The sequence below is a fragment of the Chiloscyllium punctatum genome, chromosome 2 (genome assembly GCF_047496795.1).
Source record: "Chiloscyllium punctatum isolate Juve2018m chromosome 2, sChiPun1.3, whole genome shotgun sequence".
In the NCBI taxonomy this organism is placed as follows: Eukaryota; Metazoa; Chordata; class Chondrichthyes; order Orectolobiformes; family Hemiscylliidae; genus Chiloscyllium; species Chiloscyllium punctatum.
This window is the reverse complement of record NC_092740.1, coordinates 97,898,459-97,919,202: the sequence shown is the minus strand read 5'-3', so window position 1 is coordinate 97,919,202 and position 20,744 is coordinate 97,898,459. Positions and strand designations below refer to the sequence as shown.

General features: G+C 39.7%; 1 protein-coding gene across 1 annotated transcript in view; it reads left to right on the top strand.

Moving 5' to 3' along the window:
- Positions 1 to 20,744, top strand: part of LOC140486962 (hippocampus abundant transcript 1 protein-like) — a 99,046-nt gene that overhangs the window by 37,736 nt on the left and 40,566 nt on the right. Inside the window, exons 3-5 of the mRNA XM_072586224.1 lie at positions 5,178 to 5,240; positions 8,494 to 8,621; positions 9,781 to 9,895. Coding sequence (XP_072442325.1) covers positions 5,178 to 5,240; positions 8,494 to 8,621; positions 9,781 to 9,895 — 306 coding nt within the window. The remainder of the gene's footprint in view (positions 1 to 5,177; positions 5,241 to 8,493; positions 8,622 to 9,780; positions 9,896 to 20,744) is intronic.

The window sequence follows — 20,744 nt, the reverse complement described above, 5'->3', positions numbered from 1 at the left end:
CTAAGGGAGGCCAGCACATGAGTGTAAAAGGTAAAGTGGAAGCAATTGAAACAGTCTTCAGCTAGAAGTAGTGAGTGGATAATCCATTTTGGCCTCTTGAGGTCACTAGCATTACAGATGCTAGTTTTCAATAATTTCCTTTAATCTACATGATATCCAGAAATGGCTGAAGGCACTAGAAGATGCAAAGGGCTATTTCTTCTGACATTTCCCAGAAATAATGCTGAAGATTTGTGCTCTCGAACTAGCTGTGTCCATAGTCAAACTGTTTCAGTATAGCAGTACACTTGCATCTAGCTAACGATGTAGAAAATTGCCTGTTCATTCTGCACATAAAAAGCTGGACACTAGTTAGCTAGTTGTTATCCTTTCAGACTCTATCAGTGAAGTGATGGCAGTAGTTATTGACAATACTATCAAGCGGAACTTGCAAAGAAATCACTTGCTTACTGATGCTCAATTTGGGGCCTATCAGGGCCTCGTTAAGCCCTGTTCAATTGTGGACAAAAGGATTCCAGAGGGGAATTAAGGATGAATAAACAGTGCTGGGTCCACTATTTTTTGTCATTTTTATATAAATGATTTGAATGTGAATGTAGGCGGTATGGTTAGTAAGTTTGCAGATGACCCCAAAATTGTTGATATAGTGGACAGAAAAGAGGGTTCCCTTGGAGTGCACCAGAGACTTGATCAGATGGGCATATGGGCTGATGAGTGGCAGATAGAGCTTAATTTAAACAAATGTAAGGTGCTTTATTTTGGTAGGGTAAATTAGGGCAGGATTTGTACACTTAATGGTAAGCTCCTGGAGAGTGTTGCCAAACAAAGACACATTGGAGTGCAGGTTCATAGTTCCTTGATAGGATAGTGAAGAAGGCATTTGGTATGCTTGCCTTTTATTGGTCAGTGCATTGAGTAGAGGAGTTGGGAGATCATGTCCTGTACAACTGCAACATTGCTTAGTTTTCCAAATGTGGTCTATGTGCAATTCTGATCTCCATCTTATAGGAAGTATGGTGTGGAATTTGAAAAGGTTCAGAAAAGATTTGCAAGAATATTGCCAGGGTTCGAGAGTTTGAACTTTTGGGAGAGGTTGAATAGGCTGGGGCAATTTTCCCTGGAGCATCAGAGGCAGTGGGGTGACCTTCAAGAAGTTTAATAAAATCATGCAGGGCCTGGATAGGGTGAGTAGACAAGTTTTTTTTTCCCCAGGGTGAGGGAGTCCAAAACTAGAGGGGATAGATTTAAGGTGAGAGGGCTAAGATTTAAAAGGGATTTAAGGGGCAACTTTTTCATGTGGAGAGTGGTGCATGTAAGGAATGAGCTGCCAGAGGAAGTGGTGGAGGTGGTTACAACTATAATATTTAAAAGGTGTCTGAATGGGTATATGAATAGGAGAGGTTTAGAATGATATGGACCACATGCTAGTCAATTTAGGATATCTGGTCGGCATGGATGAGTTGGACCAATGGGTCTGTTTTTGTGCTGTACATCTCTCTGACTCTGACTGTCCTTGCACCGTGACAGCATTTAACACTCAAAACTGGAGTCAGTAGGAATTGAGGGTAACTCCTGGCCAGAATCCTACTTGGTACCAAAGAAGATGGTTGTATCTCCGTTGGAGATCCGTCATCTTTGCTTCATGATATTACTATGGAAGCTCCATAGTATAATGTCCTAGGCCCACACATCTTCAGCTTACCTCTATCATTGGGTCAGAAGTCAGGATATTCACTGATTGCACAATATTCTATATTTGCAACTCTGCTGATACTAAATCAGCCCAATCCACATGTGGCAAGGCCTGAGAACATCTCATCATGATAAGTGGCAAACTTTCCATGGCATTACCACCATGAATCCCCAACCATCATCATCATGCAAGGTACTAAGAATCTAGAAACTGAACTGGATTAGCCATAGCTGTAGGAGCAGGTTCAAAGTTAGATATTCTCTAAAAGTTGAAGTTCTAAATTGGAGAAAGGCCAATTTTGATGGTATTAGGCAAGAACTTTCAAAAGCTGATTGGAGGCAGATGTTCACAGGTAAAGGGATGGCTGGAAAATTGGAAGCCTTCAGAAACAAGATAACAAGAATCCAGAGAAAGTATATTCCTGTCAGGGAGAAAGGAAAGGCTGGTAGGTGTAGGGAATGCTGGATGACTAAAGAAATTGAGGGTTTGGTTAAGAAAAAGAAGGAAGCATATGTCAAGTATGTACAGGATAGATAGTGAATCCTTAGAGTATAAAGAAAGTAGGAGTATTCTTAAGAGGGAAATCTGGAGGGCAAAAAGGGGACATGAGATAGCTTTGGCAAACAGAATTAAGGAGAATCCAAAGGGTTTTAACAAATATATTAAGGGCAAAAGGGTAACTAGGGAGAGAATAGGGCCCCTCAAAGATCAGAAAGATGGCCTTTGTGTGTGGAACCACAGAAAATGGGGGAGATACTAAATGAATATTTTGCATCAGTATTTACTGTGGAAAAGGATATGGAAGATACAGACTGTAGGGAAATAGATGGTGACATCTTGCAAAATGTCCAGATTGCAGAGGAGGAAGTGCTGGATCTCTTGAAACAGTTAAAGGTGGATAAATCCCCAGGACCTGATCAGGTGTACCCAAGAACTCTGTGGGAAGACAAAGAAGTGATTGTTGGGCCTCTCGCTGAGATATTTGTATCATCGTTAGTCACAGGTGAGGTGCCAGAAGACTGGAGGTTGGCAAACATGATGCCACTGTTTAAGAAGGCCGGTAAAGATAAGCCAGGGAACTATAGACCGGTGAGCCTGTCCTCGGTGGTGGGCAAGTTGTTGGAGGGAATCCTGAGGGACAGGATGTACATGTATTTGGAAAGGCAAGGACTGATTAGGGATAGTCAACATGGCTTTGTGCGTGGGAAATCATGTCTCACCAACTTGATTGAATTTTTTGAAGAAGTAACAAAGATGATTGAGGGCAGAGCAGTAGGTGTGATCTATATGGACTTCAGTAAGGCGTTCGACAAGGTTCCCCATGAGAGACTGATTAGCAAGGTTAGATCTCATGGAATACCAGGAGAACTAGCCATTTGCATACAGAACTGGCTAAAAGGTAGAAGACAGAGGGTGGTGGTGGAGGGTTGTTTTCAGACTGGAGCCTGTGACCAGTGGAGTGCCACAAGGATCGGTGCTGGGCCCTCTATTTTTTGTCATTGACATAAATTTATTTTGATGCGAACATAAGAGGTATAGTTAGTAAGTTTGCAGATGACACCAAAATTGGAAGTGTAGTGGACAACAAAGAGGGTTACCTCAGATTACAACAGGATCTGGGCCAGATGGGCCAATGGGCTGAGAAGTGGCAGATGGAGTTTAATTCAGATAAATGGGAGGTGCTGCATTTTGGGAAAGCAAATCTTAGCAGGACTTATACACTTAATGGTAGGGTCCTAGGGAGTGTTGCTGAACAAAGAGACCTTGGAATGCAGGTTCATAGCTCCTTGAAAGTGGAGTCGCAGGTAGATAGGATAGTGAAGAAGGCGTTTGGTATGCTTTCCTTTATTGGTCAGAGTATTGAGTACCGGAATTGGGAGGTCATGTGGCTGTACAGGACATTGGTTAGGCCACTGTTGGACTATTGCATGCAGTTCTGGTCTCCTTCCTATTGGAAGGACGTTGTGAAACTTGAAAGGGTTCAGAGAAGATTTCCAAGGATGTTGCCAGGATTGGAGGATTTGAGCTACAGGGAGAGGCTGAACAGGCTGGGGCTGTTTTCCCTGGAGCGTTGGAGGCTGAGGGGTGACCTTACAGAGGTTTACAAAATTGAAGGGCATGGATAGGATAAATAGGCAAAGTCTTTTCCCTGGAGTCGGAAGTCTAGAACAAGAGGGCATAGATTTAGGGTGAGAGGGGAAAGATATAAAAGAGACCTAAGGGGCAACTTTTTCACGCAGAGGGTGGTACGTGTATGGAAGGAGCTGCCAGAGGATGTGGTGGAGGCTGGTACAATTGCAACATTTAAGAGGCATTTGGATAGGTATATGAATAGGAAGGGTTTGGAGGGATATGGGCTGGGTGCTGGCAGGTGGGACTAAATTGGGTTGGGATGTCTGGTCGGCATGGACAGGTTGGACTGAAGGGTCTGTTTCCATGCTGTACATCTCTATGACTTTAAGTAACTCCTTTCCTGTCTCCATAATGTCTGTTCACTATCTACAAGTCAGATATGTAAAAGAATACTCTCCGATGGCCTGGATGGGTGTGGCTGCATAAAATCTCAAGAAGCTCAACACCAAGCTGAAACATACAAAAAATATGCTTGCATAAAAACTGCAGGGTTGTAGAATAAATCCCAGTTGTTTATTCACAGTTTATAAATAGCCTTCATGTCAGAGAACCTGTCACTCCTTTCTTGTCTGACGTATATAGAATGACTCTCATGTCTCATTGTTATTTAAAACCTGTGAATGACAAAAGGAGTAAAATCATATTTTAAACTAAGGCTATGATGGTGTTTCTTGTTTTCTTAGTTTTGTTGAAGACTTGAATTGTCACCTGTGGTTCAGTGGCATTCTTGCCTCCACATGTTGTGTGTTCAAGTAACATTCTTGGACTTTAAGCCCAAAGCTCAAGGTTAAGTTTGTTGCTGCACTATTGAAGTTGTTTTCTTTTGGAAGAGTGGCTCTGTCTGTGCCTTCAGATGCAAGTGAAAGATCCCTTGGCACTACTTCAGAAAAGAGTGGGACTTATCCTAGTGTTTTAAAAAAACTTGATCCTTTTTATTGACGTCACAAAAATCGATTGTTGCCTTTTTATAGGAACTTGTTGTTTGAAAATTGGCTGCATGGATCTTAGATTGCAACTGAATGCATTTCATTTGAACTCCATTGACTCAACAGAACTTTGGGGGAGTTCTGAAGTCATGGAAAAATATAATGCAAAAATATGTAATAGGACTACGTATTTAAATAAATGACCTTTTGGGCTACAAAGGAAATAGAGCAGTTATTGACTTGTAAAATTTCTCAGCAAAACTAATTTAGTATTTTCAAACATTGTTAGAAATTTTGGTAAAAACATGGGTGCTGCCTAAGTAAGTTACAGTACCAAAATTTTGAAATTGCTGATAATTTTTTTTGGAAGTCTAAGTATTATTTGAGTTCTAATGATTGCATATCTAACATTTTTTTTTGGACAGGTTCTGCATGAAACCTTTCCCAAACATACATTTTTAATGAACGGCCTTATTCAGGGTGTGAAGGTAAGAATTGTGTATTTCAGTTTTTAGTTTCGCAGAATCAGTTAATGTCCAATTTAATTCTCAAAGTGAGAGATAGTAAGGAAGAATGTAGCAAATGATTTTGTAGTGTCAAAGCTTTTAAGATCACTACAATTGTCATATTTTAGTTAAAAATTTCGATCCGTATGCACAAGCTAGAAAAGTCTATCGGGTTGGCAGCACCTATTGAGAGAAACAGTTAATATTTCATCAGGTTTTATGTGCCTTGAGAGTTATATTTTTGCCTACTGTTTTCTGGAACCATTTTATGAAAAATCCCAATTGAATGGCAGAATATTAACCCTTTTTTAAAACTACAACTGTAGTCACTATCTCTGTAGTTGATACTTGTCGTTAATTCCCAGTAACTGTCCCATTTACTTCAGAATTTGGTTAAGCTGTATTTTGTTATTGCACTGCTGAGTGCATTCTACAATGATTTAGGCTCCCTTACGTTACACACTCTCAACCACTGGACAAGCTGTAAGGAAGGCCTGTATCTTTCCAGTTTACTCTGTACCTCCATACACTCTCCATCACTAACACCCAGGTTAGTAAGATAAATGAGCTGCTGAGAGATCCAACCAATAAGAAGAGGTTGCCAGCTGATTATTGGTGACAGGCTAAGCAAATGTGTGCAAAAATAAACCAACCTCTTTCCCTCCTCCCTCCCCCCCCCCCCCCCCCCCACCGCCCAACAAAATAATTTGGAGTGATGCGTTATTCAGGATATAGCCATGCCTATTGTATTTTAAAATTGCAGTGGTGGCTGACTTGCGATACAAGACTGCAAGTTCCATTGTACAATATTAGATTCTTTTCGCTTTAAGAAATGCAAGCAGAAGGAAAACAAAATTTCCTTGGCAATTAATTGTACAATCCTGTACTCTGTGTTCTGTCCTGGTGTGTTTGCCTTTGCAATTGGCAAGGACTATCACTTTCAAATAAATCATACTGTTCTAACAATCCAAATTTTCAGCAATTCTTGTACTGATCAATAAAGTCACTCTCAAATTATTAATGTAGGCACTGAAACAATGCAGCTTGTTAGTACACTGACATAGTTGGTAATCAAAACACATCAATGCAGACATTTTTAAGAATGTATGTTACATGTTCAAACTCACTTACAGAATTCAATAGACTTTTTTCACAGACTGAAAAAGGAACCTTGTGCATAAATCAAACCTACTGAGGTTTGCTATGTCTTCTGGTTCCGACAAATTTGCAGTATTCTAATTTGAAATTTGCACTTTGAAACTCTAGAATTTGATTTCTTTGCAACACTCCATGTGGTTGATAGGCTGATTCATCGCGACTCAGTACATGATTGCATTGCAGCAATAAAATGTGGCACCCCGAACCTGTATTCTCAACAATTCGCTCTGATTTACAAATAAAATAACAATATAATTTGATACGTGAGAAGTTTGGAAATGAATTTTGATTAGCACAGCTATTGCAATGGAGAATGCACTAGTTAGACAATGGAACAAAAAATAGTAGGTTAGCTATCTTCCGTCAAAGGCACATTTCTCATGGGATCTAACAGAAGTGGAGTTTACAGGTTATCCCCTGACAAATATATTTGGCATACTTGTTATTAATAGTCACTGTTTCCAAATGTAGGTGAAGCTGCATTTCCAAAATTTCCTTCTCGCCTTCATAAACTCCATCCTGGACTCCAATTTACTTTTAAATTGGAGCAGTTAAATGAGCTCCCTTTGATATCGTGGTTGGAAATAAATCAAATGGGCATTCTGTTACTGCAAGCCTACCTTTTTATGGTCAGTATGGGTGTTGGGAATCCTACAGTTCCACATGAGAGAAGATTCGGCAAATCGGCAGCATTGTCAATTAGGCAGAAAGAACATGTACCCTCTGTCAGTTTCAATTTGACAAAATATGTGGCTGCTGGACTTGAGGCATTGGTCCATTCCGGAGGATAATCAGTGTCAATATGCCCCAGGTAAATTTAAACAAAATGTGGAAGTTCCTATCAGGCATCCTTTTAATTGATATTCTAATGCAACAAGTAGAACAATTGCACTTGTCAACCAATCAGCACTGTCTTCCGTTCAATTTAATTTGATATTCTTGTGAATGTTCTGAAGGTTGCAAGAAGAAAGCTTTTCATGAAAGCTTAATTTTTTTTCTCATTATATAAATAGGAAGGATTAAGAAGGATAAAGGCCAAATGCTGGCAAATGGAACTAGGTTAGGATAGGATATCTGGTCAGCATGGATGAGTTCGACCGAAGGGTCTGTTTCTGTGCTGTACATCTGATTCGATATTTGACCTTTGAAATAAATAAATCAAGCACCTTATTCACTTTATTTTCTTTTCTAAATATATTGGCCAGGATTTTCCAGTGGCCAGATTATATTTTCTGATGCATAGATGGAAGTTGCATATGGGAACCCTGTGGAATCCCCAGTGCACCAAATCCCAAAGGAGCTGCCTAGGAATTTGTGTATTCCACTGGGTAGTTCCTCACCACCTGGAGCTTTCAAAAGTTATCGATTTAAATCGGAGTCTGGAGAGTTCTGAAGTGAAGTAAGTAGTTACTTAGTTTTTCAGGAAATACACTACATTAGACTATTGAACTGACCTCCAGCTACTTCCAAAAAACCTCTTAACACTGCTTCCATGTGCTTTCACATGCATCCTGACTCTGCAGCGTATGTAGATCTCTTATTTATTTTCATGATTTTATATAATAGTTTAAGGTGTGAATTGTAATCCTGCTTTGTCTACAAATTTATGCTATTGCTGGTCATCGGAGTTGGTACTAAATTTTAAGAAAATCTACACTTTGGATCTCATTAAGTCATTGTGAAAATCTTTTCTCTGTCAGTACTGACTCCATTCCTTCTGCACTGACCACAGAGTTATGGCTTTTTCAGATATAGTACTCAGCTAAATGGGGTGCTGCATTCAGTTTAAGCTTTGTGCTGAGTTAGGTAATGGCAGTAGGGTCATTTTTTGTAACATTAAAACTATCCGATGCTGCATTCTTCAGTTTTAAATGTGATGAAATGGATGTAAACGCCACTTAGGTTCCCTTCAGTGTCCATCTTTGAAAATTTACTTCCAGCGCTTAAAATTTAAGAATTTTAATTTGTTTTTCAGCCAGGATTGAAGGCTTTATCATATCTGATGCTGATATCAACCTAATACCTGCATTTATTTAAGTAATGCAGTTTAATTTTGTTTCTTTTTTTTCCTTTTTAGGGTTTTTTATCATTTATGAGTGCTCCACTGATTGGTGCTTTGTCTGATGTGTGGGGGAGGAGATCGTTTCTTTTACTGACAGTGTTTTTCACATGTGTCCCAATTCCTTTAATGAGGATAAGTCCATGGTAAGGATTGTTTGTTAGAATGATGGAATCAGAGTTTTCACATGTGTTCAGATGGCACTTGAGAGATAATGGTGTGAAAAAGTGCATTTTCTCAATACATTTTGACGACCTTTCCATGTGCTTAAAAAAGGGGGATGGTAATGGGTTTTTAACCATCCTGGAAGTGGACTACATCTCTAGACACTTTGCATTTTGTTATAGATTGCCTTGTAACAAAATGTAATGAGTAGCAGATGATAATTCAGTGGTGAGATTTTTTTTTTAAGATGAAACTAGAATTTGTGGTCAAATTGAAGATAGGACTGTATAAAAGCTTAGAGCTCAGCTTTTAAATAGCTTTTAACTTTTCCCTCAAATAAAATATAATACAGTCCACTTGGACATTTTCTTTCCTTTGTAGAATGTCATAACCCCAAAATATAAGCCTTCATTTGCTCCTTCCGAAATTGTTCAGAAAGTAATCAACACACTCTCTTCTGTCTCTGAAAAATTTATGCTTAAAAAAAGTACATCCTCAGTTGCAACATTAGTGCCTCATATGCACTGAATTGCTGTACTTTCAAAATATTGTATGATTCCTGTATGAAAGGAAAAACCAAAAGGACTGTAGAATTTTTATTTTGCTTCTTAATGGGTTGAGGGCAGCACTGTCTAGGTCTGCATTTCTTGCCCATCTGTAAATGCCCAAAAAGCAGTTAGGAGTCAGCCATATTGTTATGGGTCTGGAGTGACATCCAGACCAGATGAGAATGGCAGATTTCTTTCCCTAGAAGGATAGTCATGAACCAGATGGATTTTTGCAACAGTCAACAATTTTGACACTCTTTCCATTCGTGTCATTCTAAGTTTTGATTTGGTTCAAATTTCAGAGTCTGATTTGAACCCACTTTGCAGGAGCATTAACTTGGGCCTTTTACTGGTTCACTGGCACGACCACTATGCTACCATATCCCCTTGTGAATATCTCCAGTTTCTGGGCTCAATTCTAATCTTCAAATTTGTTTTTCAAGAGTGAAATTTCGATTTGAACCTTTTTAATGTCAAAAGTCTCACTTGCAAATATAAGTATTCATGTTTAAAATAAAATATAAATTTTAATTAATTTAGAAGCTAATTTCTTGTGCTCCTTATCTTACTCTTGCCTGTACTTCTTTTATAGGTGGTATTTTGCCGTTATCTCAGTGTCTGGTGTTTTTGCAGTCACTTTTTCAGTAATATTTGCATATGTAGCTGACATTACTCAAGAACACGAGAGAAGTACAGCATATGGGCTGGTAGGATATACTTTTTATACTTTTTGCAAGTAAAACTTTGGTTCTGCATTTTTTTTTCGCATTTCCTTTTAAGTCATTTTTATTGTTGCCATCCTGTCTTCACTGTTTTTCGATTCCTGACCCCAATCCTGGTTAAGAATCTGAGTTGTAACTATCTGTGACTAAGTGTCTAGGTGGTACACTATAACACGGCTGAGATAGATTTTCATCTTTTCCCATGACGGTCCCACCTGAGCATGTAATCTTGTCCCTCTGGAAGATTAACAGCAGACACTTGATTCTAAAACGCATCTCAAGTTGTGCGGCTCAGTGCATGTAACTTTCTCACCTGACTCAAAAGGCAGCGAATTATAGTGTAGGCTAATATATTAGTGTTGTACTGAGAGTCGTACGCTGTCAAGAGACAACATATTTTATATAACTTTGCAACTGAGTGTAACAGACTCTGCACACTCTTGAATAGGAGAGTTTTTTTCCCCAATGACATGGTCAATATTTATTCTTCGGTCAACACTAAAACAGATTCTGTGGTTGTCATATTGTTAGGACACTACTTATTACATTTTCTACAGCATTAACAGTGGCTATACTTGAAAAGGCAGCAAAGCACCTCGGAATATCTTCAGGTTGCGAAAGCTGCCCTATGAATGTGAGTCCTTTTCTTCATCAGTCAAGTTTTTTTTTCTTCAGACCCACATTTAAGTATAAACAAGTATGATATATGGTTTAAACAAATTGGGATTTTACTGCTATTTCATTCTTGTACCTTCACTAAAGTGTTTCCATTTTAAATGGTTGCAAATATTGCAGGAATATATGTACATTTCATGCAGTTGTACAGCAGGATGCAGTGTTTCTTTTCCCTGCAATGTTTTATTCTAGATAATCACGCTTTGGACTGGTGGTGAAAAGAACAGGAGTTCTTACTATTGTATCCATAATGTTGATAATCTGAAAACACATTGCTGTGTTTGACATTGAGAAATTTCAAAGTTTTCACATGAAAAAGAATCCAAACATGCCCAATCACATTTGAGCAGTCACAGTTAGTGAAACTATGCTGTTCTTGGGAATATTGCACTCGGCAGAAGCGTAGTTCCATTTTATAGATGTACTCTATTATGCTCAATCCAAAGGGTAATTTCCACTTGGTGGTTCTTCTAGAAATATGACCTGCACTAGGTATCTGGGAGCAGTGTGCAACCTACCCCAAATTACTGCTGCATGTACTAGCACTGGAACATTTTTGAAGACAATGAATGTCTGCTTTTTCCTGGGTTTATCAGGAAATAAACATAATTAAAGGTAAACAATATTTGGCCTCTGACAAAACAAAAATAATAATCTAAGTACTCTACAGTTGTTACATTTTCTTGGGGAAAACACTTAGAATTGAGAACATCTTTGCCTCATTGCCATACAGTTGTCGGGAAGTAGTGATTATTTTACCAAAAATAATTGCTTTCTTACTTTTCCTTTGTCTCAGTTCAGCATTCAAAGAAAGTTTAGGCATCTAAGGCCATAAAATATATGAGCAGTATTTTATGTTTATAAATTGGAGATTTAAAATCAAGGAGCAAAAAATGGCAACAGGTTGGTAGAAAATATTGTTGGGTCACAAAACTGTATAACATTTTGGATGAATCATTATAGAAAGAACTTCTAAACCTATAGAGTTTCTCTAGAATATTGCAAGGGATTCCGTGGAACTATAGATTCTGGAACAGTTTCCAATATGCAGAGTTTCATTGATTTTAAATTGAGAGTAGTTTAGGTACCTGAAGAAATCTGTCGTGTTTTGCTAATCACAACCATAGACTGGAATACATGCATGCCATTGTTCTATGGGAGGCAATGGCCTAGTGCTATTATCACTTGATTATTAATCCAGAGACCCAGGTAATGTTCTAGGGGTATGCATTCAACTTGCATGTGACTTGTACATTCAACTTGGTCTGACCCTCCCTATGACTCCAGATGAATAGCAATATTGCTGACTCCCAACTGCTCTCTGGGCAGTTAAAGATGGGCATTAAATGCCAGCCTCACAAGTAATGCTCTCACCCTGTGGATTGATTTTAAAAAAACAAATTAAGTGTCAGTGCTTAAGAGGGAGGGAAGTAGCTGAAGAGGAAATGACAACTACACAGAGGTCAGTGGCAAGGGCAGTGACATTCATTTCATTTATTTGTTCTAAACAACAAGAAACTAAATAAAGTTTCTTGGCTGGGGATAGTTGTTGGGGCATGGAACCGAGTGATTGAGAGAAACCATTAAATACTCAAAGGAAAAAAATGCATGTTTAATGCACACATGCTTGAAGCAGAAGAAGGTACTCTGAAGGATCAAGGGCAGCTTAGTGTTGATTTATTGTAGCAAATGACCAGCATAAGAGCCTGTTCAGCTTTCAGTAGGATCGTGGATGATCTGATTTGTGGCCTTAAATCCACTTTTGGATTCCAATAACCTTCTACTGTAAATTGATATCAATTCCACATAAAACTGTCCATTTATAAATGTTTCAAAGTTACCTATAAACTGCAGACAATTCTTGAAAATATCTTCACCTGTGAAATAAGACAACTTCACAACTGAGAAATGAAGATCATGGACCATGTGTATTCAATTAATTTTTCCGTGATTCAGTATTAGCTGCATTTAACATCTAGATGAAATTTGCATCTTGACATCCATTAAGTTTCTACAGGTGAGTTGCCCTCCCATATTAGATGAAGTCTTATTGCACATTCATTGAGGTAAACTATTCCCAGAAATCGATCAAGTGACCCGTAAGCTGACCACAACAAATTTCAAGGAATCTTAGAATCGGTAGAGAATGTAAGGAGACCACTTGGGCTGTCACGTTCATGTTTGTTGTGTGCAAAAGTAAATCGTGTGTTCAACTCTAATCCTTTCTGCCTAGCCTTGAATTTTTTTACTTAGCCAGTTCACTTTCAAAAGTTACAGTTGAATCTGCATCCACCATATACTCTATCATTATGATGCCTTCAATTCTTTTTACCATTTACTTAAGTAGGTGTCTTGTGCTGCTTGAGCCTTACACCAATGGCCACCTCTTGGTGTCCTCCCTCTACTGGTGATTCAGTTCTTCTGTGTGAATTAAAACTTGACGAACAAACACCAAAAGTAGATCAGCGGAAGGGTATACTCTCGAGGTGGGAGGGTCCTTTTAATGCTTGTTAGCATTGTTACTGACCAAACTGATCTTGTGAAGAGGTTATTGCCAAATTGAATTTGCGAAAGGTGGTGTGAGAACCAACAAAAGGGGCAAACCTACTTCATTTTTGTCAATCTACATGTCTCGGGTGTTACTGCTTGTGGAGTCCTCAAGTCCTGTTGTCTTGATTAGGATCCCCTCCATTGTGTTGTGGGCACTACCATGACACTAAACTGTATTGATTGAAAAACTGGACCGCCATAAATTTTATTCTGCCACATTCCAAGCTAGTAGTCAAATATGTTTCTCATTTTAATTAGTCTAGGAGAACAACAGTTGGTGTGAAATGCACCTGAAAATGAACACCATTCTGATGAAGCGACAATATAGAACTGCATGCTGTAGAGTTTAGCAATCAGGGCTAACATCAGACTGCCATATCCAATTGTAATTAGTGATGGGCAATTAAACGACTTACAGGAGACTCCATGGACATATCTGACTTCTGGTGGATCCCTGCACTTGATTACAAAAGACACAGTTGAATCTTTTGGCAACTATTTTCACTCTGAAGTACTGACTGGATGACCCAATTCAGCCTCTTAGCTTTGAACCCAGTATCACAGATTCTATTATCCATCTCGTTGAGAACATTCTACATGATTCTGAGAAATGGCTGAGTGCTTTGCTTACAATCAAGGCTTGTAAATTTCAGGCAGTACTGCCTACTGAACTTCTGGGCAAATAGTTCCAGTAACACTGGCATATACCTGTCAATGTGGAAAATTTTGCATGTCATAATAGTTTTAAATATATGGCAGTATTGGTTTAATAATATTTATAAAATTGTTAGCACTAAATAAGTTAACACATTAAGTAAAATTCAAAGAGGTTGTTCCACATGCTCCCAATTTTGCATCAGTTTCATTTCATGCTAGTGCTATGACTTTTTGCTCTGAAGCAGAATTGGATTCTGTTGAAAAGACGCATTTTGTTGAAGCTTTTCATACAGTTATAGAGATGTACAGCAGGGAAACAGACCCTTTGGTCCAACTCGTCCGTACTGACCAGGTATCCTAAATAAATCTAGTCCCATTTGCCAGCACTAGGCCCAGAACTATCTAGACCTGTTCTATTGATATACCCATTCAGATGCCTTTTAAATCTTGTAAGTGTACCAGCCTCCTCCACTTCCTCTGGCAGCTCATTCCATACTCTTATCATCCTCTGTGTGAAAAGAATGTCCGTTGGGTCCCTTTTTAAACTTTTTCCCCCCTCCCTCTTATTTTGGATCTCCCCACCCATCCCAGGGAAAATACCTTGTCTGTTTAACCTATCCATGCCCCTCATGATTTTATAAACCTCAACGTCGCCTCAGCTTCTGATAGGGCTATTTTCGCTGGAGCAATCTAGTCAGCCTCTCCCTATAGTTCAAACCCTGCAACCCTGACAACATTCTTGTAAACTTTTACTGAACCCTTTCAAGTTTCACAATATCCTTCCAATAGAGGAAGACCAGAATTGCATGCAATGTCCTGTACAGTTGCAACATGACCTACTAACTCTTGTACTCAGTGTACTGACCAAATGCTGCCTTGACTATCCTGTCTACTACTTTCAAGGAGCTATGAACCTGCACTCCAATGTCTGATTGTTCAGCAACACTCTCCAGGACCTTACCATTAAGTGTAAACGTCCTGCCCTGATTTGCCTTTCCAAAATGCGACACCTTGCATTTATCTAAATGTAAGCTCCATCTGCCACTCCTTAGCCCATTGGCCCATCTGATCATGATTCAGTTGTACTGAGGTAACCTCCTTCACTGTCTGCCCCCAATTTTGATGTCATCTGCAAGCTTACTAGCTATACCTCATATGTTCACATCCAAATCTTTTTTGGAAATGACTAAATGTAGTGTACTTAGTACCGATCCTTGTGACACACTGCTGGTCACAGGCCTCCAGTCTGAAAAGCAACTCTTCACTTCTATCCTGTGTCTTCTATCTTTGAGCCAGTTATGTGTCCAAGTGGATAGTTCTCCCTGTATTCCATGTGATCCACCCTTGCTAACCAGTCTACCATGAAGAACCTTGTTGTACTGCCTTACTGAAGTCCGTATAAATCATGTTCACTGCTCTGCCCTCATCAATTCTCTTCGTTACCACTTCAGAAGACTCCATTAAGTTAGTGTGACATGATTTCCCACACACAAAGCCATGTTGACAATCCCTAGGTCCTTCCCTTCCAAGTGCATGTGAATCCTGTCCCTCATGATCCCCTCTAACATGCCCACCACCAATGGCTGGCTCACTGGCCAAGATTGCCAATGAATTCCAAGAAGCTTGGCACTCATCCATGGACTCCATCAACAAACACATTGACCTAGACCCAATATATTAACCACAGCAATGAACAACCGAAAGCAATGGCAGTGAAACCAAATAAATTCCAACCAACACAGTGCAGCGGCTCATCACAGGAGGTTCCACAGCACTAAGGATGTCACATAGAAATGGCATGAATCGTCTCCAAACCAAATTCACAGTTCGACGAACATGCCCACAACAACTGCAATCGGTCTATAGTTCTCCAGCTTTTCCTTACCACCCTTCATAAATATTAGCACCACATTAGCCAACCTCCACTCTTCTGGCACCTTCCCTGTTAACAAATTGTTACAAATAACTCAGCAAGATGTCCAACAATCACTTCCCTAAATTCCCAAACAGTTCTAGGGTACTCCTGATTAGATCCTTCAGATTTGTCCACCTTAATGCATTTTAAGCCATCCAGCAGAAATATGGACATTTTTCAAGATGTCACTATTTATTTCTTCGCCTTCTAATATTTCTTATTCTTCACACTAAACGCTAATGCACAATACTTGTATAGTATCTCCCCCATGTCCTGCAGTTCCACACATAGGTAACCTTGCTGATCTTTAAGGGGTCCTATTCTCTCCCTAGTTATTCTTTTGTCCTTGGGGTTAAGGAGAATCCAAAGGGATTCTACAAATACACTATTTATCAAAGCTATCTCCATCCCTCCTGATCTCCCCCCTTTATATTTTTCAGTCGATCTGTACTGTCTATACCTGACATGTGCATCCTCCTTTTTCTTGACTAAAACCTCAGTTTCTCTATAGTTGTCCAGTATTCCCTACCAGCATTGTCCTTCACCCTAACAGGAACATTTGTCTCTGGACTCTCCTCTCATTTTGAGGGCTTCCAGCAGTCCCGTTACCTGCAAACATCCTCCACCAGTCAACTTTTGAAAGTTCTTGCCTAATACTGTCAAAATTGGCCTTCCTCCAGTTTAGAACTTCAACTTTTAGATCCAGTCTATCCTTTTCCATGATTACTTTAAAATTACAGTCTGTTCTGATATAACTGACAGTTCTGTTCCCATGCGATCCTACTTTATAAGAAAATCGCACAAAAGCAGGACCATTTAAACAAATTGCCCTGGAATCAGGTTATAGCCAATATAGGTAAGGGAAGTTTCCATTCTATAAATTCTTCATTCGTGTTATAGACAATTGGCATTAAAGAAACACTAGTTATAACCGACTGTACTAGAATTATGGCCACTGGTCCCAAAGTACTCTCTATCGACACCTCAGTTACCTGCCCTACCTTCCCAAGTGTAGATCTTCAGTTAGATTTTATGGTTTTACGGACCCTAACTTAATTGTACATTAAAGATAAATGTCGGTCTGTGTTCCAGATGTAATTTCAGTGGTCAAACTACTTGACATTAGGCAAATCACTGTAGTTAAAATATAACAGAAGAAAAAAGAATTTGGAGTAACTTACCTCTGTTGGAAAAATAATAGAATAATAGATTATTTTACTACTAAACATTAACTATTCCAATGTCATAACATCCCATTTAAAAATACCCTTGGCAAAAGGCAAGTTCATAAAAAAACATGTCGTCACATGCAGTTCTCCGATCCAGGAGGTGAAAACCTTAAAAGGCAAATCTGAGAGAGTGGGTTAGCAGTTAGGAGAGGTTCACTGCCTTCTAACCCTGCTGAGACCCCAGCAACGACTACTAAAAGCAATTAAAGATCTTGGATCTGTAAGAGCTTAATCACACCTATTCAGGCTGCTTCTATTGTTCCAAGTTTTTCTAAAAAGCCCCAAGGCTTCACAATTTGTTTAGCTTCTCAGACTGCTCAGCGCCTGTTCCTCAATCTCACTCTAAAAGAAACCAGGTCAAAACATACACCTTAAATTCACAGTGGATGAATCTGTGTTGCTCCATGAGATAGTTTTTTCTGTTCAGTACCGGCTGTTGTATTTTAAACAGAAACTTATTTAAGTATATGACAGATAAACAAATGCAAATAAGCAATGTTTAAGATCTGACATTCAATTCCTATTAATTGACGGTTTTATTGCATAATTAGATGATTTATCAATGATGTGTAGAAGAGTGATGATTCAACTTTGATACTAAGTATGATACAAATTCTGCTGAGCATCATTTATCCATAAAATAAATAGAACTTCTGTTCACTAAATATGGACCTAAACCTGGTGTGTGATGCTGGCAACCCAACAAATGATGTGGATTCGACAAGTGCAGATTTACGTAATATAATAAATTCTGATCACTACAAGCAGCAGACTGTTGCCAGTTGATTGAATGCTGCTGCTTGTGGGGAAAAAGGAGTCGATGCAAACTCCCGGCCTTGCGCTCTCATTGGCTGCTCAATGTACCATTCCTAAAGGATTTGGAAGCATGTGCCCACATGTTGACCAGATTAAGGTGATTACTGATGAAAAGCAGTGAGTTAGAGGGGTTGTCTACCCAGTTAAGGACAGTTTAAGGAATGTATCCTACTTTTTTAATCCATGAATGCTTCACTTGCGTTCATGTGACTTCTTTCTTTTGCCTTTAAAGTACAAAGAAAATTACAGCCCAGAACAGACAGTCTGCCCCTCCAAACCTGCACCGACCCAGATCCTCTATGCAAACTTGTCACCTATTTTCTAAAGATCTGAATCCCTCTGCTTCCTGCCCATTCATGTATCATCTTAAATGACACTATTGCTTCCGCCCCTACCACATCAGCTGGCACCGTGACCCAGGCACCCACCACCCTCTGCGTAAAGAGCTTTCTCTCTCAAACTCACCCCACCTTGAACTCATGACCCCTAGAAATTGAGTCCTCCACTTTGGGGGAGAAAAACATTCTTGCTGTCAATCTTTTCAAACTTGTCATGATTTTGTAGACCTCAACCACCACCTTTCTAATGAAAATAATCTTAATCTATTCAACCTGTCTTCATAGCTAGTGCCCTCCATACCAGGCAACATTCTGGTTAACGTCCTCTGTACCCTCTTGAAAGAATCCAAATCTTTTTGGTAATGTGGCAACCAGAACTGTTACGCAGTACTCTAAATGTATCTGAACCAAAGTCCTACACAACTGTAACATGACCTCCCAACTCTTGTACTCCATACCCATCCAATGAAGGAAAGCATGCCGTATGTCTTTTTGATCCTGCTATTGACGTGCATTGCCACCTTCAGGGTACAATGGAACTGAAGACCCAGATCTCCTTTACATCAGTTTTCTCCAGGGCTTTTCCTTTAATGTATAGTTCACTCTTGAATTGGATCTTCCAAAATGCATCACCTTGCATTTGCCCAGATTGAACTCCACCTGCCATTTCTCTGCCCAACTTTCCCATCTATCTATATTCTGCTGCATTCTGTGATAGTCCTCTTCACTATCTGCTACTCCACCAATCTTAAGGTCATCTGCAAACTTACTAATCAGACCACCTATGCTGCCTTCCAGACCATTTATGTACATCACAAACAACAGTGGACCCAGCCTAGATCCTTGTGGAATACCACTGGTCTCCATTTTGAGAAACTCCCTTCCACTACTACACTGTCTCCTGTTGCCCAGCCAGTTCTTTATCCATCTAGCCAGTACACCCTGGACCCCATGCGACTTCACTTTCTTCTTCAGCCTACTATGGAGAACCTTATGAAATGCCTTATTGAAGTCCATGTATGTGACATCTCCAGCACTTCCCTTTATCAATCAACTTTGTCACTTCCTGAAAAGATTCTATTAAGTTGCTAAGACATGACCTTCCCTGCACAAAACCATGCTGCCTATCACTGATAAGCCCATTTTCTTCCAAATGTAAATAGTTACTATCCCTCAGTATCTTCTCCAACAGCTTCCTGACCACTAACATCAGGCTCACTGGTCTATAATTAGCTGGATTATCCTTGCTACCCTACTTAAGCAAGGGGACAAGATTGGCAATTCTCCAGTCCTCCGGCACTTCACCCGTGTTCAAGGAAGATGCAAAGATATCAGTTAAGGCCTCAGCTATTTCCTCTATCACTTCCCTCAGTAACCTGGGATGGATCCCATCTGGACCTGGGACTTCTCCACCTTTAATGCCTTTTACAATACCCAACACTTCCTTTCTCCTTATGCTGACTTGACCTAGAGTAATCAAACATCTATCCCTAACCTCCACATCCATCATGTCACTCTCCTCAGTGAATACCGATGCAAAGTACTCATTATGAATCTCACCCATTTTCTCTGACTCCATGCCTAACTTCCCTCCTTTGTCCTTGAGTGGGCCAACCCTTTCTCTAGTTACCATCGTGCTCTTTTTATCCGAATAAAAGGCTTTGGGATTCTCCTTCACCCTGTTTGCTAAAGATATTTTGTGACCCCTTTTAGCCATCTTAATTTCTAATTTCAGATTGGTCCTACTTTCCTGATATTCTTCCAAAGCTTTGTCTGTTTTCAGTTGCCTACACATTATGTATGCGCTCTTTTTTTTTCCTCCTGGGCTAGTCTCTCAATTTCACCTGTCATCAATGGCTCCCTAATCTTGCCATTTCTATCCCTAATTTTCTCAGGGACATGTCTATCCTGCACTCTAACAACATGTTTGAAAGCCTCCCACATATCAAATGTAGATTTACCCTCAAACAGCTGCTCCCAATCTACATTGCTCAGTTCCTGCTGAATTTTGCTACAGTTAGACTTGCCCCAATTTAGCGCACTCATCTTTGTCCATGAGTATTCTAATACTTGTGGAATTGTGATTGCTATTTCCAAAGTAATCTCCTACTAAAACTTAAACTCATTTTCCCAACACCAGATCCAGTATGGCCCCTTCCCGAATTGGACTGTTTACATACTGCTCTATAAACCCCTCCTGGATGCTCCTTGCTCCCCCTCCCCCTCTCTCTTTCCCCCCCTCTCTTTTTTTTTCTCTGTCTGTCTCTCTCGCGCGCTCTCTTCCTTCCCCCCCCTCCCTCCCCCCACGCATGCAGTCTGTCTGTCTCTCTTGTATATGCACACACAAGTACAAGTCTATGGGGTGAATTTGCATTGCAGAATTATCTTTGCTGATACATCCTATTTTGCTCAAAAACTGCATGACCTGCAGGCAGTCAATCCCTGTAATATTTTATAAGTTCCATGTTGGAAATAGAATCAGTCTGACTCAAAATTGGGATACAAGCATGCATTGTCTGAGCTGAGATGTCATTTATTTTATATAAAACCTTAAGCTATCTCAAGAATGTGACTTAAAAGTTCTGGGGTTTCTTGTTAGTGAGCCAAGACCTGCGACCCATTATAAAAGATGAAAGACTTAAACAGCAATCTAG